Below are 24,832 nucleotides of genomic sequence, written 5' to 3'. Positions count from 1 at the left end.
TTAATAATAATAATAATAATAATAATAATAATAATAATGCCCCACTCATCCAGCTGGGTTTCCCCAGCTACTCTGGGTGGCTCCCAATAGATTAAAAACAGAATAAAGCATCAATTATGAAAAAATTTCCTAAACATGGCTGCCTTCAGATGTCTTCTAAAAGTCAGATAGTTGTTTATTTCCTTGACATCTGATGGGAGGGCATTCCACAGATTGAGCGCCACTACCAAGAAGGCCCTCTGCCTGGTTCCCTGTAACCTCACATCTCACAGTGAGGGAACCGCCAGAAGGCCCTCAGAGCTGGACCTCAGTGTCCGGGCAGAACGATGGAGGTGGAGATGTTCCTTCAGGTATACTGGGCTGAGGCAAATGGCAAATTCAGGAGTGTAGGGTCCCTTCATGATAGTCACAACCACTCACCCTCATGGCCAAGCCAATTCTAAGTCTGTACAACTTTCTAAGATCATAGAAATATGCAATAATAATAAAATATTAAAACCTCATTATTTCATTCACTTGCTAGAGCAAGGGTGCTCTATCAATAACCCTGATGGTCTAAGTCCTTTCTGCTGCTCTAAAAAAATGGTTCTGGAGCTGCACTTCCCAAAGCACTTCTCTCCCCCCCCCCCCGCCCCTGCAAAGCACAAGCAGTAAACCGTAGAGCAAACAATGGCTAGAGCTTATGGTTGTCTGAAGTGAGCAAACCGCAAGCCCAGGTTGCAACAACATGCTAAGTCAAACCATGGCTTAGCTCACCATGGTACAGGAACAGGACTGGAGAAGGAGCAGAATGGCCGCAATCTCTCTCTGGGAGCATTCGCACTAGTACATTTACACTAAACCATGGTTTGGCTTAACGTTATGTGTGAACTGGGTCAATGCTTCATCTTCACTCAGAAGGATACAGCTGTGGAAGTAAATTAGGAGAGGAGCAAAATGTATTTTGCACAAGGGCCTGCAACAATGATGGCCACTACAGAGATGGGACACAGGTTGTATAGCAGGTCACTGAGGCCACTGAGGTCAGAGGAGTAGGGACCTATTTGAGCAGAGCAGGGAGGGAGGGAATTCAGGCACACACACACACAAACACACACGGTTGGCATGGCTGTCCCCAGCTGGTTCAATGCAGCCTCTAACCCTTTCAGCCGTGCACACTTAAAAGCAAGTTTTCACATGCTCCTTTCCTTGGCTGTTTCTTCTTAGTTTGGCAATGGCATACAGAATTTTAATCCTATTGCCACTTCTCCCTAACAGAGTGGTCTAGATTTCATTCCCCCTCAAACAACGGCTCAGATGTGGGTGTCTCTAATATCCTGCACAGTGAAAGCTGCCATGCATGATTCATTTAGCTTCTCTGCAATTTCCCTGTCTTCCTTCAGTACTCCTTTTGCACTGCTGGGAAGGCCATTTAATAATTTCCACAGAGCAGAAAGGCCCATTACCCCTTTCATTATTCTACATCCTTTCAGTTTCTGCACTTAGCTGTGTGTGTGTGTGTGTGTGTGTGTGTGTGTGTGTACACACACTGTACTGTATATACACACAGCCTGGATTCTGTGAAGATCCACTGCTAGCTTGAAGGCCATCTTTCACATTTCCCTCTGCCATTAACCTTTGTCCCTCTCATTGCTGAGGGAGGTAATGGCTATAGGTCCCACTCCATTGCACACAGGGACACTATTAAGCAGAAACAACAGAAATGAAAAGTTTCCTTCCTTACTGTGTTGGATCATTTTCTTGGAAGATATTGGTGGTGTGTTTTGTCTGGCTGCCTTCAGTGCACATTTGGGATAGTGGTTTTGAATCATTCTTCCTTCCCTGAAATTGAGTGGCAAATATATACCTCCTTGTATTATGTCACCTCTGGCATCAAAATAGGGATTAAGAGACCAAACAAGCTAACAGAATCAAACCCAGAACAAGCTATGAATAGTTTAAATGCGTGTTTTCTTTGTTTTGTATTAGCAACCACTGCACTCCTGTCTTGGCAACCAAAAAAATCACATGCCAGAGGTATGTAGGGACAGAGGAAAAAGTAAAGTGATTAATGTAAATTTTGCCTTTGTACAGGCTAGTCTCCACACATTCACATTCCTCTCTCTGCCCTCCATCCAGGTAGATAAGAGTCCTAATCAGAATTTGAGGACACATTCTAGCCAGGCAAAAACACTGAAAAGATGGTGCAAAGGACAACATTTTCCCTGTGTGTATCATATCCACAGTACCCTGGCAACCTCCATTTCACAGACCCAAGCATCTTTCTTTGATGGGCCACAAGCCCGGCTCTAGGGGTAGTCTCGGTGGCGCAGGGCGCCAGGGTGCCAGGCCGACAGGAGGGCACTATGCGGTGAAGGCGTGCTGCGCCCGCCCACCAGGGCAGGGGCGCCGGAGCAATCTCCGCGCCACGCGCCAGGGCGCCCAACCGGCTTGAGACGGCCCTGATGGGCCATCAACACCTTTGTCATGCTTAATGACTTCCATCCCAGGAGAAGACACCAATCATTTAGTAGTTTCAAGCACTCAGTAGGGGTGCGGGTGGCGCTGTGGGTTAAACCACAGAGCCTAGGGCTTGCCAATCAGAAGGTCGGTGGTTCGAATCCCCACGATGGGGTGAGCTCCCATTGCTCGGTCCCTGCTCCTGCCAGCCTAGCAGTTCAAAAGCACGTCAAAGTGCAAGTAGATAAATAGGTACCGCTCCAAGTGGGAAGGTAAACGCCATTTCCGTGCGCTGCTCTGGTTCACCAGAAGCGGCTTAGTCATACTGGCCACATGACCCGGAAGCTGTACGCTGGCTCCCTTGGCCAATAGAGCGAGATGAGCGCCGCAACCCCAGAGTCGTCTGTGACTGGACCTAATTGTCAGGGGTCCCTTTACCTTTAGCACTCAGTAATTTCTAATATTCACAAACATGTTAGGATGATGTGTGCTTTTGCATCCTCAACTCCGGTAACATTACTATATAGGGGGCAGAAGTTTCCGAAGAGTGGGAAATGAGGGAGGTGCCCTTTTCCTCACTCCAGATACTTCTCTGTATGTGAGGATGGGCCGACTGTTATTTTATAGCCTTATTGCATCAACCTCATATTTCCCCTTTAAGCTACTAGGGACTCGAGCAGGCCAATTTCCCCCCTTTCCTTTTTCTTCTAACCAGGAACTTTCAACATCCCATGGCTTACTTCTTCTCAGTATTCCATACAGATCCTAAAAGCTCCCTGAGCACATGTTCTTGTGGGGGTATTACGTTGCTTGTTTCTTTTGATTTAATATACTTCTGCATATCCAGGGCATCTTCAAAGTATGTCAATATCACTATCTTATTTTTGGGTGGCCCCATTCTATTTCCAGAAGGATAGGCATTGGATCATCCAAGTTCAGTGCAAAAGTGATGGGATGGGATAGATACCTGCCAATTGAGGATCATGCTTCCTGCATCTGATAACCATGGCTCTAGTCCATGAGAGCTTATGCCACAATAAATCTGTCCTTAAAGTGCCACAATACTCTTGCATGTCCCATCCCCCCCCCAAAAAACCCTAATATAACTACCTCTTTGGGGGGAAAGTTCCAAAGTTATTTTACGCATTGCTCAGTGTGTGGAGAGACTCTGCTGAAGAATGTTTTATACCAGTTATGGCTACATTTATGGTGCATGTAAGGTTGTGATGCTTTTATCTTCTCCAATCTTAATAAAAGCTTTTCTTGAGCAAATCTGCTTAATTAAGCATTGGCTCAGAACTACTTATGTTAATGCACTTAGACCTGTGAGGCACAGCTAAGATGCTTGTTGCCATTCTCCTTACACTTGCCTGCTCGCATTTGTGAACTGCAAAATTGCTTTCCATTCCAGCAGAATATGTGTGCCTTTTCTCTCTGCAGACCTGACTGAGTTTTCTAAAATTACCTCTAAGATGCTCACAGTTGCATAGGCTATTCTTTACAGTGGCTATGGAAGACCTACAGACTGAACTTTGGCTATACAAGAGCAGAAAAGTTCAGCTTCAGAATGACTCACGCTGACAACGTTCCTCGCTGCATAGGGATGTGCGAGTCACTATGTTCAGGGTCTTATGAATTCTTTATTCCAGCCTCTGAAATGAGGAAAGCAAATTCTGCAAACCAGATGCAGGCATTCTGTAATATATACTATAAATCATTTAGCCATTCTTTTCTCTTTTTTTTGTAATGGAGGCACCACAGCTTTTGGATTCTATCAGCTGAGCTGTTGGGATGTTTATAAAATGACCACAAACATGTTTAATTGCGAGAGACTGAATCAGGGAGCTTGGAATGTTTGGCATAGTCTCCTCTGAGGGCTGGGACGGAAACTTAGAGACAAAATGAGCTGTGGTGGCAACGTGGGGAGGCTGAATGAGAACAAAGACACCACTGTAGAAAGTAGGGAAGCTAAGAAGCAGGGCCGGATTTAGGTTTGATGAGGCTCTAAGCTACTGAAGGTAATGGGGCCCTTTATATGTCCAGCTGTCCTTTATCAACAACAAATTGTTGCTGTTTTTTTGTGTTGAATATATGCTATATGGTAATTTACGGACCTAATAGGTACCTAAAGCCATTTGCCACTGTTGCTGTCTATAGGTTTTATTTTATTTGTTTTTTTTCTTATATTTTGGAAATGTACTGGTACATCCAGGTTTTTTCCTTTAATTTTTTTGGGGGGCCCAAGAGAGTGGGGGCCTAAGCTATAGCTTGTTTAGCTTAAATCAGGCACTGAAGCAGGAGATCACTTGTTACTACCCAGATGCTCTTTTTTGTAATTTTCAGTTATATACATTTCAATAGTTCTACAATCATTTTAACATTTCAAAACTTGACTTCCTTATCTTTCTGCAGTTCCTTAAATTCATATTTATCATTTCCTGCATATTCTGAATTAACTTATTCTTTTATTCATCTACTTTAATTATTTACTCTTAAGAAACTGCAGGTTATTACAATAATCCTGTCAATGTCCTTATCTGTTTACAATTTATTTGTACATATTCAATAAACCATACGTACGTACGTACATTTTCAGGTACGTATCTAGAGGTACCACTGTACTTTCTATCATATGTGATGGTCTTATAGTAAGATTAAAGCTTACTGGGGAATGATATACAATGAATTGAAAAAGATGTTTAAAATTGTAGGGGGGGAATTGTTATTATCACAATAACTGATCAATATATATTGCTCAGACTCCTGCAGAGCATTCAGTCTTGTGAATCTTCACCTACAGCAGGCATGTCCAACAGGTAGATTGTGATCTACTGGTAGATAACTGGACGTCTGCGGTAGATCACTGGTAGATCATTGGCTCCCACCAAAGAAGCCGGAATGTGGCTCCCCTAAAAAAGCTCAACATTTTACCTCCTCCCTGAAAAAAACTCAACAACTTTGACCCGAACCCCTAAAAAGGGGGTAGATCACTGCCAGTTTTTAACTCTGTGAGTTGATCACAGTCTCTTGGGAGTTGGCCAATGGCCACCCCTGGGCTACAGTTTGAAGTAGACTATGGGACAGGGGAGATATTGGGATCAGTTCACAATTAAACTTGAACTTACCTAATTTTCAGTTTCTGAAACAAAAACACATAGTACAGAACATGGACTTCTCCAAATTTAGCAGTGGTGTGCACAGAAATGCACATGACAGTGTAAAGTGTGCATATGAATGCATTACAGTCATGAAAACAACATAAAAAATGCATTAGATTAGGGGAAATTGCTTTGCAAAGATGTGTATGTTAACTGGAATTTCACACAAAAGTGTGTATATTGGGAGAAAATAATGCTGAAATATATCCATGTGCACTTCCAAAAGGCACACACAAACTGATGTGAAAATGTGGAGAACTGAACCTTAGACTGGAAAAAAGAGAAACTGAGAGAAGCCAAAATTGGTATATTTGCCCATCTCTACTGTGTATAATTCAAAGTCATAAAATGCAATGCAAGTGCAATAAAAACAAGGTATTTAGAAGTTGAAAACAATGGTGAGGAAGCTGAAGATGTGCCTTGCCTGAAGTTGCATTCTGGTCTAATGCTGACCCAGTCTGTACCTTGATTTTTCAGAGTTAAGAGCTCAGCCATGAGGCCAGTTGTTCAGGGAATAGTTTGCTGCTTTTGAAAATTTGAGCAACTGAGATTTTGTTCAGCAACTTTGTTTTAAAAAAAAAACAGCAACTTTGTTAAAAACAACAACACGAGACTGGGGCTTGCAGCATGCGGCGTGCTCCGGGTAATAAGATTATCCAACCAACATTGTATCTCTGTGTTCTGCACTGCAGAACAAAGAGAGAGCCATGCATTTGCCAGTACAATGCACAACAGCATTACGGTTGTTTGCAGATGGAAAATGCTACACTGCAGTCTCTCGAGCTAGTTAAAGGGGTTCCATTTCAGCGCCACTACTTTCATCTGTGGAGATCAAAAGCTGTGCTCCAAATTGAATTACTCAAAACTACCATAACATGTGGCAACCTGTAGAAACCAATCTGTATGACGTTTTAATGGCATATGTGTGACACCCGGAAGATTTCTTTTCCTCGGTCCTTGGAGGGAAGAGAGGGGAGGGGGAATCGATAATATACAAAGGAGAAACATCCATTTTTTTATGGAAATGACCTCCTCTGAGGCAATGTAGTCAGTGTTTAAAAGAGCTTTGAATACCTGTTTTGGGATTCTTAAGGCTTCGGACGAATGTTACATACAGATTTTAGATCAATGTGAGTTTCATGGAAATTACCCAGGGTGGGTAAGGGAAAACCACTTCCGTGTCTCGCGGAGGTGGCGTTGTGGGCAGGGACCGACCCAACCTTACTGGGGGGAGGCAGAAGAACAGATGGGTCTTCCTGTCTGGGTGCATAGGAGGAGGGCGAGCTCCCATCGCAAGGGCTTTAACGGCACGCTTGAATGGCGGGATGGTGGGTTGGTGCCTGAGGTTAAATCCTCCACCAATTCAGACATTGACATAATTGTGGGTTCCCACCTGTCTAATCGGAAACGTGAAAAGATCTTGAATGGCGATTATATCGATGTTTTTACGCTGTTGCCCCTATCACAAATGTTAGGAAAAGGAGAAAAAAGGAAGCAATTCGGTAAGCGTAGATATAGAACCCCGCGTGCAGACCGTACTTTTGAGAATTGGCAGACTGGTATTCACATTTGGGCTGCTGTAATCGCGGCAGCATACCCCAAGAGGGCGATGCATTTGTGGGCCTACATAATAGATGTCAGGCTGGCCTATTCAATGGCGGGGGAAGCGGCGGCTCTTAACTACGATGAGGATTTCCGTAGAAACGCCTCTCAGAACTCAAGGACACGCTGGGACCAGAGGAATCAGCACTACTGGAGTAACCACGTGGTGCCCTTTGTCGAAAAGAAGCAGGTGGAGCCTCAAAAATCAGCCAGGTTTGAACCCAGGAGGGATCCGCGTCGCAGGGTCTGCTGGGAGTATAACAAGGGCCTCTGTCAGAGGCCCAACTGTAAGTACGCGCATGAGTGCGAGAAATGCCTCGGCCAGCACCCTGGTATGTCCTGTTACAAGGGGAGGCAGCCCTTTCGGGGCGGAAGGGGTGGCGGCTCAAACACAGGTACCAGGAACCCCCAGGGAGCCGCTCAGGGATCGGCCGCCAGCCAGAACAGATACTAACTTGTCCCTATCATTGGCTTCTTCACCCATAAAGCTCCCCCCGCTGCGTGCCTTGTTAAATGTCTATCCTAATGCCAGCGCCTCCTCGTATATCTGGGAAGGTTTTTCTCAAGGTTTTAGAATCCCGGTTCTTACCCCGCCTCTAACAGGCACCCCGAATAACCAAAAATCTATACGCGAGAGGCCAGATATAGCAATCAGGAAAATTAATAAAGAAATCGCGGCGGGGCGGGTAGCCGGTCCTTTTCTAACCCCCCCCATCCCAGGGCTCCACATTTCCCCTCTGGGCATGGTGCCCAAGAAGACCCCGGGCGAATTCAGACTTATTCACAATCTCTCCTTCCCAGTTGGTAAATCAGTAAATGACGGTATCCCAGATGAGCTTTGCACAGTGAAATACGCATCTTTTGACCAGGCTGTTAAGCTGGTCAGGCAATATGGTAAAGGAGCATTGCTGGCCAAATGCGATATCGAGTCGGCGTTTCGACTCTTGCCGGTCCACCCACAGGACTTCAAGTGGTTGGGGTTTCGGTTTGAGGGTGCGTATTTCATTGACAAAGCCATGCCGATGGGTTGCTCCGTGGCATGCTCGGCTTTTGAGGCCTTCAGCACATTTTTGGACTGGGCCCTTCGCTTTAAGACAGGATTAGCAGGTGTTACACACTATCTTGATGACTTCCTCTTCGTGGGCGGGGCTAATACGGGGGAGTGCGCCGGCCTCATGAAGGCCTTTGCCTCCCTTACGCGGGAGCTGGGGGTGCCACTGGCACATGAAAAAACTGAAGGCCCAATAGCAAAACTAACTTACTTAGGCATCGAATTGGACACGGAGGCCCAATCATCCCGCCTACCCATTGAGAAATTGAAGGCTCTTAAGGAATTAATTTCGCAGCTAATTCCCCTGAAAAAGGTTACGCTTAAGCAAGTTCAATCCCTACTTGGGCACCTCAATTTTGCATGTAGGGTTGTACTTCCGGGGCGCCCGTTCTGCCGCCGCCTAGCTAGACTCACCATAGGTCTGAAACAGCCATATCACAGGGTCCGTTTACCGCGAGGAGTGAAAGCCGATTTAGAGGCTTGGCTTACCTTCTTGGACCACTACAATGGAGCGTCACTTTGGCAGGACAACCTGAACCTTGGTTCGGATTTCCAGATTCAATCGGATGCAGCCGGGTCCGTAGGTTTCGGTGTTTTCTTCAGGGGCAGATGGTGCGCTCAACCTTGGCCAGCCAGTTGGCAGAATTCGCCAGTCACGCGGGACCTGACCTTTCTGGAATTCTTCCCAATAGTGGTGGCGGTACACTTATGGGCCGAGGAATTCAGGAACCGCAGGGTCTGCTTTCGTACCGATAACCAGGCGGTGGTCAGCGTGATTTCTAGGCAATCATCCCGTTCTGACAGAGTGTCGGCCCTTTTGCGGGCTTTCGTACTGCGCAGTCTTGAGCTAAACATGCACTTTACTGCCAAGTTCGTTCCGGGTGTTGATAATGATATTGCCGATGCATTGTCTCGTTCACAGATGGACCGCTTCCGCTTGCTGGCACCGGAGGCGCAGCAGTATCCAGAACCGTTCCCGGAATCCCTATGGAGCCTTGGGAACGAGAAATTTTAAAGGGAGTACTTGCATCGGTCGCCCCCTCAACGCTGACCTCTTACGAACGCGCGTGGGCGGATTTCCTAAAATTCAGAGATAAGGGCCCCCCACCGGCACCTGTAGGCCCCCCCACGGAGCATGAGGTCATGCAATATGTGGTTCACCTAAGGGAGTTGGGCCGAGCGGCCAGAACACTTAACACACACACAGCGGCGATCTCCTTCTTCTGCAAGTTGCTGTACTCCAAGGACCCTTGCAATAACTTTCACCTACGCAGGGCCATGGAAGGCTGGCGCAGGCTACAGCCGCCGTCCGCCGACAACAGGAGGCCCATTACTTTTGACCTGATGTGCAGCATCCACAGCCAATTGGCATCCATTTGCTGGTCCCCTTACGAGGCGAGCCTGTTTTCCGCAGCCTTCTCCCTGGCATTCTTTGGGGCCCTCAGAGTCGGAGAAGTAGTATTCGAGGACCACCCTAATGGATCCTCCCGGGGGATTAGGATGCAGGATGTATCCTTATCTAGTTCATTGGCAGTTGTTCACATCCGTCGTTCAAAAACGGATCAGCGGGGATTAGGTGCCACTATTCGCCTCCCAGCGTCAGGCGTTCAAGGCCCTTGTCCTGTGAGGGACCTCAGGCACTTTCTATATCTGAGACCAGCTGGCACAGAGCCTCTGTTGATCCACCAGGACAGTTCTAAGCTCACGCGCGCTCAGTTCACACGGGTTCTTCGCAAGGCCCTCTCATTGTGTGGCGTTGACCCAGGCCAGTTCTCAGCCCATTCGTTCCGTATCGGCGCAGCAACCTCCGCGATGCACTTGGGCCTTTCAGTTGAAAGGATTCAGGAATTGGGAAGGTGGAAGTCCAATGCCTATAAAGGATACTTGCGCCCCACCTCTTAGCCGCAAGCCATGGGAAGGGAAAGTCCAACGCTTATAAAACTATTTAGCGCCCCCCCTCTTAGCCTCAAGCCTTATTTACCCACGGTAGTCTGATCCCCCGTCTTTCGCTGTTTTCCTTTCCAGGTGGGTGCCGCATCAATGTTTGGATTGCGGGTCACAGCATTGTGCATTGGGCCAGAGAAAGGGCAATTGAAACCGGTCTCGGGAGTAACCTCGGCCTCCCAGGAAATGTCAAAGTATCGTGGATTGCCAGGCGTGGAATGCGGTGGAAAGAGCTTCTCCCCGCGGTCCTGGCGAAGGCTGCTTCAGTTGGGCCCCCCCATGCGCTGGTCATACAGTTGGGGGAGAATGATTTGGCGTGTCGAAACGCAGTGGAATTGAAATGGAATATTTGGGAGGACTTTGACAAGCTGCTGGCCTCCTTCCCTGGGATGACGTTGCTGTGGTCCGCCCTGTTGCAGAGGCGTGTCTGGCGTGACGGGCTTTGCCCGAAGGCTTTGAACAGAACCAGGAGGTTATTGAATGCATTTGTGTTGCGCAGGGTCCTTGAGTTGAATGGGCAGATAATTTCCCACCCAGAGTTGGTACGCACTGAAGCAGCCCTTTATCGTAATGACGGAATACACCTTTCGCCCCGGGGGAATGACATCTGGTTAGGCGACATAATTAGGGGGTTGGAGCATTGGTTGCGGGTGTGAGCGTATTGGCGGCGAGCCTTTGGGGCTCGAGTGGCGGTTAGGCATTGGAAAGTTTGCATAAATAATGTATGGGGGGGCAGATCACGTCATCCTCTGCCCGATATTGGAGATTTAATCCCGTTAAAGGGGTTCCGGGGGCGGTAGCTTTGTCCTGGGCCTACGGAGGTCAGGGCCTTAGAGCACCCCCCAACGGTGGCCACAGGAGGTGTCTCGGTAGATATATATCACCGGGCTCCTTTCTGGTGGTTAATTTCTCCCGGACTGTAACACACGGGTTGCAGTCGGATATAGTCGGTTAGGGTCCAATGCCTAAGCCAATACCGCTCATCATCCTTAACCAATAAAGTTGTGGCCTTTTCACCCACTTTAAACTTAACTTCCTGTGTCTTGTCTCTTATTTCGGGTTGGGGAGGGACATTGCCACACAAAACCACTTCCGTGTCTCGCGGAGGTGGCGTTGTGGGCAGGGACCGACCCAACCTTCGCGAGAGGCTGTGTGCTCAGCCCTCTCGCGAGATAGGGTTCCCGCCTCCGTCACACCCGGATGGCCAATAGGGCCGGCCGGGAGGCGGAGCCTTGCCCGCGTTTAAATCAGGGCGGAGGCGGGAACCCTGCCTCTCTTCTCCCCGGTAGCCAGAGCAATCGGATCACCCACCCACCCGCCCCTTGGTTAGGCAGTCAGGCAGGCTAGGCCGACGCTGCTATGGACTTTGTTGGTCGCCTTGGTTGGCTGGGGGGCCGGGTAGGACTTTTTCCACTTGGATTAGCCAAACTGGTTTTTTCGCCTACCTCATAGCATGTCGTCACAACTTGGTTTGGCGGTTAGGCATTGGAAAGTTTGCATAAATAATGTATGGGGGGGCAGATCACGTCATCCTCTGCCCGATATTGGAGATTTAATCCCGTTAAAGGGGTTCCGGGGGCGGTAGCTTTGTCCTGGGCCTACGGAGGTCAGGGCCTTAGAGCACCCCCCAACGGTGGCCACAGGAGGTGTCTCGGTAGATATATATCACCGGGCTCCTTTCTGGTGGTTAATTTCTCCCGGACTGTAACACACGGGTTGCAGTCGGATATAGTCGGTTAGGGTCCAATGCCTAAGCCAATACCGCTCATCATCCTTAACCAATAAAGTTGTGGCCTTTTCACCCACTTTAAACTTAACTTCCTGTGTCTTGTCTCTTATTTCGGGTTGGGGAGGGACATTGCCACACAATTAGATCAGTCTGTGACTCAGTTCTTTCATATTTATATTCAGATTCAGGCTATATAAATGGCATCTTCATATACATTTAGTGGTGTAACAAACTAAGGGGATGGAAAATCGAAATGGAGAATAGTGCCACCTACCCAAAAGGCCAGCTCTTATCTCCAACATTTATTCCTAATTCCCCTTTTCTGATTAGGGGTGCTTCTGTATACCCCTAATCACATTGCTGGAAGTTATTCCCCATTCTGGGTGTTGTGAGTTACCCTGATTTCGCTTCTAAAGTGAAAACACAGCGTACAGAATCCTCTCTCCTTCCATTTTATATTGCTGAATTTTGGGTGCAGTTTGCCACCTCGGTCAGTTCCTTCATTTGCATCTCCACACGCACACTTTTCTACATAAACAAAGCTACATGTACAAATTGCTTTTGTTTTGTTTTGGCAGTGCTTGTATCTGTTTCAGTGTGACCAAGCATATCATCATTGTATTAAGATTGCTATTTTGTATGTTTGCCTAGAGTTTACCAATGTGCAGGAATTTTAGCAATGTGCAGGATTTGAATTTGCACATCATTAAAATACCACCAGTAACATACCCACAAGGAATGTAGATACAATCACACACACACACACACACACACACACACAGGTAGCTTTTTTAATGGTCTTTTGTATCAATGAAGATGCAAATGAACTGAAGAAAGTGGAAGTGATAGAAAATAACATATGCTTCCATTCTGAAATTCAGTTTAAAATTTATTTTAGCTTAACCAGGTTCTAGGAGAAGTAGAACAAAGGGACAGAGTGAAGCCATGGAAGGGAAGGGAAAATATTTGTTACCGGTACATGGTGAAGTTGCCACACCCTGCAAATGGTTCACATTAACAACATTTGGAATTGTTTTCACTTCTCCCCTTTCTTGGCGTGAGCTACCATTACTAGGATTAGCCTGTACTGCTCACATTGCAATGCATCTTCTTTCTCAGCTAGCTTCTTCTTTCTTTCTTTCTTTCTTTCTTTCTTTCTTTCTTTCTTTCTTTCTTTCTTCTCTCTCTCTCTCTCTCTCTCTCTCTCTCTCTCTCTCTCTCTCTCTCTCTCTTCTTTTGACTAGCTTCTTTTTCACAGACTGTAGTAGCACTGCCAAATCATTAACATCACATTTACTTTGTTACACAGTTTAGTTGGGTTGAAATGAACAGGACTTGAATGTCAACAGCTGTGTACCTTATGAGGGTTATACCCTATATATATGGTATAGTGCAGTGTTTCTCAACCACTGTTCCGCGGCACACTAGATGTTGCCTGGTGTGCCGTGGGGAAAAGACGGCAGTGGGGCGCCTGGCTGGCTGGCTGGCTGAGCGCGTGTGGTTCCTTCCAAGAGGTGCCTGGCAGGCGCCAGCAGGGGGAAGCGCTTCTGCGGGGAAAGAAGGCAGAGTCAGCCTTCCGGGGCTTCCAGTTTCCTTGCGCCTGCTACGGACACGCTTTGCCAGAGCTCTGAAGAAGCTCCGTGAAAAAAGCGGCCGCCTAAAGGGGTTTTGGGGGCAACGCAGAGGCTAGGTGACCCCGTGAATCCTGGGGTGACCAGGACGAAACTGAAGCCTGCAGCGCCAGTAAAAGGGAGACCACCGAAGCCTACATCTCCGGCGAGGTGAGACGACGGCGGGAACTCGTGGCGCAAGGCGGAGAGCAACCCAAGGCGAGCAAGCCTTAGAGTCCGAGGGGGCAAGGCGGGGGAATATCCATTAACATAACCCCAAAATAAAACATAGAAAAAGTCATTAGAACCATCGAAAGAGAGGGGAACCGGGGGAAAAGGCTGACGCTGAGCGCGGAAGCGACCAGCTTATTAAGGAAAAAAGGACTCTTTCCCCATTAAATGAAATAGACGCCAGTGAAGTATTTCGTGGGGAAAAGAAGGGAAAATACGAAGGAAGCCCTTCTAATATTACAAAACTGTTAACACGGGATTTCTTACGAGGCAAACATTAGTTAAAAAGGGAGAAAAAGAACAAGAGAGACTGCAGTGTGTTTTACATTAAAGACAGAGACTTTGTTAAAAGGAGAACTGAGCAGCTAAGAGCGCCGGTTCTAAGGAGCAAAAGCAACGCTAATTAGGAGACTCTGAACGCCAACACAAAGCCAAAAAAAAAAGTAATTTTAAAAACATTTTCTAATGGTGGTGTGCCTCGTGATTTTCATGAAACAAGTGTGCCGTTGCCCAAAAAAGGTTGAGAAACACTGGTATAGTGACTATCATGTTGAATTAGGACTTGGGAACTAGGGCTCCCTATACGGAAGCTATGGAGCTCACTGGGTGACGTTGGGGCAACTGGTCTCTCAGAATAAGCTACTTCACTGGGTTTTTGTGAGGACGGAAAAATCACCGTTGACTCCTTGGTAGGGGCTATAAATGTAAAAATATATGCCACCCCTGCTCTCTTCTCTTGCCAATGCCACCTTCCTGCAAAATCCGCACCCCTTTGCAAGCCCCCTTCTCCCACACCTGGCCAACCCGTTCTCTTTTCATCTCGCCCATCCCCCTATTCTTTATACCTTACCCACCCACTCACCTATCCCCTCACAGCTTGCCCAGCCCAAACCCTTTTAGAGGAGGGTGAGAGATGCTTCAGAGAGCCCTTTCCCAGACCATTTTCTGAAGTGCTTCCCACCTTGCTTTAAATACTCCTCCAGCAACAGAGACCCATTTGCTAAATCGCTGTCCAAAGCATCTTCCACCATAACTTAAACTTTTCTCCTTCCTCAACAGCTCACCTGGACTGCCCTCTACCCATGTCACTTGCTCACTTGGCTGCCTGCTGGTCCATTGTTTTTCTGCAGTTGGTATGGCCACCTATAGGCTGCCACACAAACTGCAGCATGATGACAGTCATACACAAATATATATTAGAGAGAAATTATATAAAATACGCTATAAAAACCGGATGCATCTGGAAAAACAGAAGTGAATTCTTTGCTACACCTAGATTAGTTTTGGCAGTCTGAACTCTGCTGCCTTTTTCTAGAAGTGCAGTTACCCAAAACACTATTTTCTTCCTGTCTTTTCCCCTTGTCAAGTACACCAGCCTGTTCTTAAGTATATGTGTGATCCTGCCATCTCCTTCCGCTTCTCTATTATACTCATGATGTTTAGCTTGTTAAATGTTGAATATCACCTGCCTTTTGGCGGGAGGTAAAAACAGAGTCAAGAAGAATGGGTATTTTTCTCATATTACATCATTTAAGTGGCATCTCCAGAAGAAAAAAACAAACAACATTGGCTGTTGCACAATGGCAAGTCAAAGGGGTAAGAAATACTTGACTGATCCTACGAACCCATCGTGAAGGGGCAGCAGCTAATAAGATAAGGAGGCACTGTTCCAGCAACGGTACAAGGGGATGATGATCTGACATCAGGACCTGGTCATACGCCAGACCCAACACTCAAATAGGAGCAACCTACCTCTTATTTAATCTGGCTGGGTAGAGGGGTAGGGCTGCTGTTGCTGGTTTCTCCATCATCACCCAAAGAGGTCAAAGATTGTCAGGTTCGTTGCCATTTTCACCTTCATAACCTTGGCTGGAAAGAAGCTTAAGCTTTCTCAGTCTGAAGGTCATGTGCCTTTTGATCAATACAAGTTCATGAATATGGAGGGCACTGTGCACCTATTATCTCATTAATGTGCACCCAAATGCACTTCATGCCTCCTTTCTCCAGAGACAGTTTTCATCAATGTCAGAAATGAAATCAACATGAAGGATGGGCTCTTGATATAGAAAATAGTTTGGTATACTTGGTATATGAAACAACTACTAAATTGCTATTATTTTTCAACCAGATATGGGGATTTTTCTTCATGCCTTCATTTTTCCTGTTTTAATCTTATTGCTTGCTATGTGGTGTTTTTTCTCTCTCCCCTCCCTCTCCCCCCCCCTTTACTTCTTTCAAGGTCACCTGCTCCCACCTGCAGGAGTACATTTAATTTTTCACCAGAGATATCAGAAGTGTGTCTTATTATTCCTGGGATAAGGTTTTTGCCTGCTCATTTTATTCAACATATGCTCTGTTGCATCTGGCCCAAGCCTACTGGGATCACAAAGTGTTAAGACACCAAGACTTCCGGCAAGATGGCCCTCCGTTTTCTTATTAGCAATTAAGCTGATGAACATCAATTTCTGTGTGAGATCCATCATTTTCAGAACGATCAAAATGGCTCGGGAGTGGTTTATGTTGGAAGCCTTTGCAGCACTCTATTTAGAAATCTTTACCCCCTTAGCTTGAAATTCTATAGATTCTAACGTATGGTTTCATACTTCTTTTCCTTAAGGCATTGTGAAAATAGAAACTTTGTGAGCGCCTTTGACATCCCACTAAAGTTTACACTGAGATCCAGCGCCGAGGGCCTTCTGGCGGTTCCCTTGCTACGAGAGGACAAGTTACAGGGAACCAGGGAGAGGGCCTTCTCGGTAGTGGCACCCACCCTGTGGAATACCCTCCCACCAGAGGTCAAAGAGAACAACAATTACCAGACCTTTAGAAGGCATCTTAAGGCAGTCCTGTTTAGGGAAGCTTTTAATGTTTGACGGTTTCCTGTATTTTAATATTTTGTTGGAAGCCGCCCAGAGTGGCTGGGGAAACCTGGCCAGATGGGCGGGGTATAAATAATTTATTATTATTATTATTATTATTATTATTATTATTATTATTATTATTAATGCAAATCTGCCATTTATATGATAGATTGGGATTACATCCTTTATGGCTTGGCGTTATGAGCTACCTGGCTAACATCAGAACAAAGGGATAATCCGTTCCCTTGAGTCCTAGCACCTACTTTAGAGATGAATTACTAAAACAAGATCAACTACTCTGTGGCATTACTAATTGCCTCTAGGGCAGGGGAGGCTAACTCACCACCTTCCTGACATTGCTGGACTGCAGCTCCCTCCAGCTCCAGTCAGCATGGCCAGTAGCCAAGAGGGATGGGAGATATAGCCCAGCAACCTCTGGAGGGTCAAGGGTTAGCCACTTCTGCTCTAGGGCTCCAATGGTCACTGTGTTGTGGAATGCTGAGCTGTATTCAGGGGAGCGAGGTTGTTGAACCTGTGGTTCTGCTGCTGGCAAAACCACACCAAAGCAGACTGGACTTAACAGGATCTGTACTGTATGAATGTTATTTATTTAACAGCATTTATTTATATGCCACTTAATATTTCAAAAAAATAAAATAGAATCTTTGAGCAGCGTACAGTCTAAAAACAAACAAACAATATAATCTTTAAAGGAAAACACAATCTAAAACCAGGAAAATAACAATATACATATACAAAAGCTAATAAAGCAAATTCAGTCTTGCGTATCAGGAAAGGCCTGAGAAAAAGGATAAGTCTTAATGAGACACCTGAAGCAGCTGGTGGTTGCTGCTTCACATATGGCAAAGGAAAGAGTGCTCTGCAGTACAGAGTAAACAGCAGAAAATGTCACCCCGCTATGATATTTTGTAGGGTGCAGTGCCTGGAGTGGAATTTTCCCAAATGATTTAAGTGAGCTTACAGGTTGGTGCAGGGGCTGGAAATATAGAATTGTAGAGTTGGAAGGGACCCCAAGGGTCAGTTGTTGTTTCAGGTACCTTACTATGCATGCGCATGGAGGGCTTCTCCATTGGTACATCATAATGATGTCATCACGCCAAGCCATTGCAGAAAGCCTCTGAGCATTTATGGATAGGTTTGCCCAAGGACCATCTAAACTGCAACCACCCCATTAGATTCCAGAATGTTTAGTGGAACTATAGATTCCAGAATACAAAACAACTTCCAGAAGAGAGGCACAAAAGTTTAGCAGGTACATGCTGGAACATGTAGGTCCATCTAGGGCGGAATCAGGTGATTCTGTCTGCCTTTGCTCCAGGGTTTCACATCAAAACCAACTGTCTTGCAGAACAGATGTGGTTAACTGTGTACAAAGTCTTTCTCAAAATAATAATTAACTCAAATTATTATGTTTATATATTGCTTTCGCCCAAGGAGCTCAATATGACATACATGTGGTTCCAAGACAATGATCACACTCGGTGGCGAAGGAACCCTCTCCAACACCTGGGGTGGGATGCCGAGGGGTGGGGCGAACCGCCCGGTGGCGCATGCATGGCATCCATACAGAGTGCGCATGTGCGGTAGCCCATACAGTTGCCGTGCAAGCGCGGCAGCCCATACGGACACCACGTGAGTGGTGCGCATACTGACCACATGCCCTTGGCCGCTCTACACCTGGGGGGAGGCAGGGACCATCTTGTCACACACACCCTAGAGTGGCACCCGGCGTGGCCCACTCCCTCTGCCCCCCACTTCATACGCCCCTGATCAGACTCAGGCCTGCATACTTTTAGCAAGGTTGCAACATCATGCTACCTTCGTGTCTTTGCTTGGGTCACAGCCAATATCTATTAAGGCTAAGCTTCTACTGAGTAATAATACTCATTTCATGATTTATGAACATTAGTGATTTATATTACAGTATACCTAAGCCTTTTCCATTATTTGAAGAAAGGTGTTTCAAAAAAATTCTGGCAAAGCTATTATGCCATATAAAGATTTCTATAAATGTTAGAATTTTTCATGTGTTCTATGGAGAAAGAGTTTTTAATAATAACAACATGTTCTGGTTGGTAACATTTTGGATTGCTCACCTTTATGTCTTCAATGTATATGGTGAGCTTTGATGCAAAATGACTGTAACCCAGGCATAGGCAAACTCCGGTGCTCCAGATGTTTTGGAACTACAATTCCCATCATCCCTAGCTAACAGGACCATTGGTCAGGGATGATGGGAATTGTAGTCTCAAAACATCTGGAGGGCCGGAGTTTGCCTATGCCTACTGTAACCCATCCTGTACCCACTTACTTGGAAGTAGACTATTTGAATGTTTATTTCTCTTGAATAACATTTTTATATATGATTGTGCTGTACATGCACATGGTGGAATGTTTGCCATTAACATGTTATATTACTATAAGATTGTAACCCTTTGCTCATTACCTAGGAATAAGCCCCATTGTCCTCAAAGGGATTTTCTTCTGAGTAGACATTATTTGATTGCAATTTAAGGGAATGAAGGGATTTTACACACAGGCTTTCCGCTATAAAAGCCCACAAGGAGCATTTCAGAAGCAATTTAAAAATAAGAACAAGTGAAGACTGCAAAACTGTGCACACTTACTTTCCAGGGAGTAAGCCCCATTGTATGCAGAACGAGTTAGTTTTAAATAAATATGCATTGGATTGCAATGGAAAAACATAAGCACAAGCAGAACTAAAAGCAATAACAGCTAATAAATCTCAATTGTCATTAGATTTAATTGCATCCACTCTCTTCATCTATACAAATAGTAACTAATAATTAGGGCTGTGCAGCCGATTTGTGCCAGATCTGAATTAGGTTGTGGCAGCTACAAATTGCTACAGAGCCGGGGGGGGGGGGGGGGCTCAAATCAATTTGTGCTGATTTGTGCCGATCCAGAACTAAAAACAAAAACAAAACACCAGCCTCTCTAAAGCCGCAAAGACGGTCTCCAACGTGTTTCAATTAATTACAACACTATTTAAGGAGAACACCAGGGTTAGGCAAAGACAGGAATTGGCTCATTGTAGAGTTGTAGAATCTCATTCAACACAGTGTTTAGGAAGAGGGAAGGCAAAGTTTCAAGATGCAGCAAGCTCACACTTCCCCAGCTCTTTTGTAAATACCGTCTCTTTGAAATAGTTTGGTGTCATTTGTTCAGTTCCCTATTCAGCCTTATACCTGTTTGTTTCCCATCCTTTCCAAATCAATCCCAGCCCCATCCTTATGCAAAAAAAGGGTTGTTGCCTGTCATTGTTACATAGGCAGTGTTGTTGTTTAGTCGTTTAGTCGTGTCCGACTCTTCGTGAGGCAGTGTTACTTTCCCTTATTCCCTCTGCCCCCAATTTTGGCCCTAGTTTTTAAGCTTAGGTTTGCATTTTATTTACAACGGTTTCTATGTCCATCTTTATTGGTATTTTGGGTGTGTGTGTGAGTGTGTGGGTGTGTGTAAGTCTTGTGAGTACATTGCACATAGTCCAGTACACTTTTCATGGCATGAGAGTACAAGATTCATCTTAGTGTTTTTAAGTGTCAGGTGTAACTTCAGCCTGAACACAGCAGAGTTTGCGCAGGTTTTTCCGGAAGCTTCTGGCGGTAACTTAAATGACTAGACGTCTGGACGCAGAGTAAAACTATATACAGGATTTATTAAAATAAAAGAATCCAGAGTTTCTATGTACAGCTTTAGAACTCAAAACAAAGTAAAATAAATCCTTTCCTCTCTGTCTCTCTCTCAACTGATACAACACCTCTCCTCCTACACTGACCACACCACGTACTGTGCTAGCTTTCTCTGATAACAGGTCTCAGTGCTGATATCAACCAATGAGAGCGCAGTTACTAAGGCAGAAGTAGACCTTGGCTTTCTGCCCAGTGTTAATTGCTTGTCCTAGAGTTGATTGTGTGAAGAAGCAATCTGATGGTTTCTCACGCTACTAATTTAGCAAAAACCTGAACAATTCATATTTCTGGATCCAGATCTGGATTGAACTGGAATATAGGGTTGTGGTGTATTTCCTCACCGTGGCAGATTCTCCACTTCACTGCCCGTTAATGTGACGCGAAGGAACCAACAGTCAGATAAGATTGTATTTGCTACTCAGTGTATATTTCCATGTCTCTTTCAGATCATTGGCTCTTCAATACTTGTGGTGCTAATGGACCTCAAGGGCCCACCCAGACCCAATGCAATGACGCCTATAGGAACTCCAATCTCAGTGTAGTGGTAGGGACGGAGGATAATTTTCCAGGTGTACAAGTGTGGAGAGTGCCTGCAACCAATACTTACAGGTAAGAGTTCTATTATTTTCATTAGTTCCAGAGGACTTTCCAAACCTTTTCTCTGAAACCTATTATCCAAGCCAGGGCTCATCTCTTGAGCATGAAAAGTAGTAATGAAGAGAGTGTCAAGGAGTGATCTAAACTGCCTTCCCATTATCACCAAGGACTGGAGCTAGAGTTTGCCAAGTTTTAAAGAGGCCCACATCTGCAGTCTATACCATACTGTGCCTGCCACAGTGACTGGCTTGAGGGCATGCAGTTGCTCAAGGAATTAAATAAAGATTGCTGGAATATTCCTAGATGTACCCAATGATTGTCCATCAGAATACTTGATCATGAAAATGGACAAAGGAGAGAATAATAATGAGTGTTGCCCAGGTTCTGGAGTGAGTTGCATATGTGTGTTTATTCAATTTCTATTCCTCCCTTTCTCAAAGTTGCCCGGGACAGCAAACACCAAAGTGGTAAAACAAGGCAATTGAAAACAAAATAAAAAACCCATTTAGAAATCTAAAAACTTTTTTTTAAAAAAAGGAATAAAAAATAGCCCCATACCCTCACATCTAATGATGACAAGTGCATCAGGATGAGTATATTTCAGCAATCAAATTTCTGGGAAAGTGGAATATTTGTAAATTCTTCCTGGACGTAAATACAGTTGTACCTTGGAAGTTGAACAGAATCCATTCCAGAAGTCAGTTTGACTTCCAAAATGTTCAGAAACCAAAGTGTGGCTTCTGATTAGCTGTAGGAAGCTCCTGAAGCCGTGGAAGCCCCGTCAGACGTCCAGCTTCCAAAAATAGTTTGAAAACCGGAACACTAACTTCCGGGTTTTGATCGTTAGGGAGCCGATTTGTTCGGGAGCCAAGGCATTTGAGATCCAAGGTACAACTGTAACTGCACCTCACCAGGGAGGGGAGTCCATAGATGGGGAACAACCACCAAGAAGGCCATGTCATGGGGTAATGCCAACCACACAGCACCCAGTATTAGCACCACCAGCAGGGCCTCCCCAGACAATCATAAGGCTTGAGATGGAATGACCACAGTACCATCAAATTCAATATATATGTAATTAGAAAGTTGACAAGACAGTTGAATGGAATCCATGGCTGCAGTTGATTTTAAAAGAGAGAAAAATGAATGTTTTTTAAACGAAGTTGAAAGGGAGGACCAGGCAGGTCAAATATTTTCAAGATGTTTGGAGGCAATTTAAAACTACAATGATAGATGTTTAACTGGAATGTAATTTAGAGGGTAGTGAGTTACGTTTTTAGGGGGGTCGCCTCACATTTTTAGTGGGATGGGTTGGACTTGTCTTTTTCTATATATTCTTGGATGAACATGTGTATGCTGTATTATCATTTTATATGGAGTTTTACTGTTTTTTTTAATGCTGTAAGTCACTTTGGGACACATTTTGCATGCACAAGCATGTCCCAAATTGATGTTGTTGTTGTTGTTTAGTCGTTTAGTCGTGTCCGACTCTTCGCGACCCAATGGACCAGAGCACGCCAGGCACTCCTGTCTTCCCCTGCCTCCCACAGTTTGGTCAAACTCATGTTCATAGCTTCGAGAACACTGTCCAACCATCTCATCCTCTGTCATCCCCTTCTCCTAGTGCCCTCAATTGCCCAAATTGATAGGTACCAAAAAGACAAAGAATTTGGTTAAGTTGAGAAACTTTAAAATGATAGTAGGATTCATTCAGAAAATATAAATCTTACCGAAAGTAGTTCAAAAGGATCACTAATACCTTGTTCAGATATAACAATTCCAGCTTAATAAGCCACTATTTATTAAGCCAGGAGCAAGCCTTAAACCTACAAGCTCCCCATCACTCCTCTTCCCCTCTTATATCCCAACTTTAGTACCTAATATGGGATTACTTTGAGACAGAACTTTCTGATATATCTGAAGCACAAAACAGTGCTGAATTTTGGACTCCAAAAACCAATCACCTGATCATATCACATGTTATGAAACCAGAATTTATTCAAGGCACACCCGCCTCAGAATCTTAATTTTAAGCAGCTTGTTATAACAATCCACATAGTTATGTTAAATGAAATGGGTATGTTACTGATAACATTTTGTACCTGAATAATTTTGTTTATTTATTTTGTATTAAATTTGTATACCACTCTTCAAAATCTCAGGGCGGTTCACAGCATAAAAATACAATATAGAAACACAAAATAAATAATGAAAAGAAGAACACCCCCCCCAACAAATCCAGCCCACCCACAATGACATTTAAAAGGATATAAGATGTTAATCAGCCAATAACCATTCACACAGATATCCCTGTTAAACCAATAACTTTCTCCACTGCCACTGAGAAGGCCAGGCACCGAATTTCATACATTTTAAATTGAAATCCTTTGAGTGTGCCACTGATTTTAATGCAGACGTCATTGCTGAAAGACCATGGTGATGGCTTAAAATATCTGAGGTATGATTCAGAGCTTGTGTTGCCTTTATGTGTGCTTTTTCCTGTTTGGGTTTGTGTGGAGGGGATGACAAGTTTAATTGTTTAGTAGTTGGAAAATTGGAATCTGGAATGTAGGATGATTTGGTTTATTTAAAGAACCAGAAGAGGGGGTGGAGGGAAGTCCGGGGATTAGGGCGGTGTGTGTGTGTGTGTGTGTGTGTGTGTGTGTGTGTGTGTGTGTGTAAAAATGTGTGTGTTTTTTGGTTATTTTTTAATGTTAATGAGAAATGTGTGGGGTAATCTGGTGTTGATACAATGTGGCATATATTGGATTTTTGTAATCGAAAACTAATAACAATTATTTAAGAAGAAGAAGAAGAAAGAGAAGAAATGTTGGGTTCTGAACCACCCTCCTTGACTCAGTGTTACAGCCATACAAAATAACCAAGAGCAAGAGTTTAGGAAAACGGACTAAGAGAGGCCCCAAATCTGTTCGCCTACCCATTTTCAGGGGGATTGATGATAATGAAAAAACTAATGATGTTTCACTCAGCCATCCAGAAAAGAATGACTTGCCTGTGGGGGGAACGGCTGAGAAGAATTTTTCAAGACTGGCATATAGTATGTAAGCGTCTAAAATATAACCCTGAAGCAAAATAGAGGAGCAGTAAATTATATGCACAGAAGTCTCATTTCTTTAATGTTAATGCCTGGGGAAGAAGCAAAATTAAGCAGCAACCCTCGGCTGACTTTGTTCTATGATACGTTCGCAAGCAGATCAAAAGTTGCAGGCCATTGATATACTGACTGATTTTTATGGGATGTTGCGCATTATATGTCCATGTTTGAATAATTAGTGCCAGTCATTTAAAAGTTGTGGTGGGTCATTTACAAGATCCTCAGTGCCGGAGAGACATCACAACCTGTTGAGCAATTCCAGCGACACAAGCTAACTTGGGACATCAGGCAAGCACAATAATTTGAGTTGACATCCCTGTTCCGAAAGCAGCTGCTCTGAATGCCTTATTTCAGTATTGCAAAGGGGTTTCCTTGGGGGTCTCCAACTGAGTGCCTGTGGGTGCCATCAGTACCTCTTACAGCGTCCACAAAAGATCTCAATAAATATCCCTCATAAATCCACACTAGACTAGAAACTGCTCTTCATGCTCATTTCCTGTTTTGCGCTGACTATTTCCTGTTTTGCACTGTCTCTCATATACTGAACCCTTAAATATACCCCCATTTTGTTGGGTGCCAGGATTTGTCACCCACCTTCCCTTCTGTTCTGAACAGAGAGGAGGTACAAAGAGCTTTCCTCTTGTGAGTGAGCATGGTGAGCAACCCCTTTTTTTGATGGCGATGTCTGTCTGGGCCATTGTGTGCTCCTGTCTTTTGTAGATATGGCAGCCATTGTTTTGTCTGGCACCCATAGCACTTTCTCA

At 44.9% G+C, this 24,832-nt stretch overlaps 1 protein-coding gene across 1 annotated transcript in view; it reads left to right on the top strand.

The window, feature by feature from the left end:
* ALK (ALK receptor tyrosine kinase) overlaps nt 1-24,832 on the top strand; it is a 582,689-nt gene that overhangs the window by 492,854 nt on the left and 65,003 nt on the right. Inside the window, exon 12 of the mRNA XM_035110504.3 lies at nt 20,803-20,965. Coding sequence (XP_034966395.3) covers nt 20,803-20,965 — 163 coding nt within the window. The remainder of the gene's footprint in view (nt 1-20,802; nt 20,966-24,832) is intronic.

The sequence above is a fragment of the Zootoca vivipara genome, chromosome 3 (assembly GCF_965207765.1).
Source record: "Zootoca vivipara chromosome 3, rZooViv2.hap1.1, whole genome shotgun sequence".
In the NCBI taxonomy this organism is placed as follows: domain Eukaryota; kingdom Metazoa; phylum Chordata; class Lepidosauria; order Squamata; family Lacertidae; genus Zootoca; species Zootoca vivipara.
Note: the sequence above shows the minus strand (reverse complement) of the source record. Positions and strands in the feature narration are given on the sequence as shown.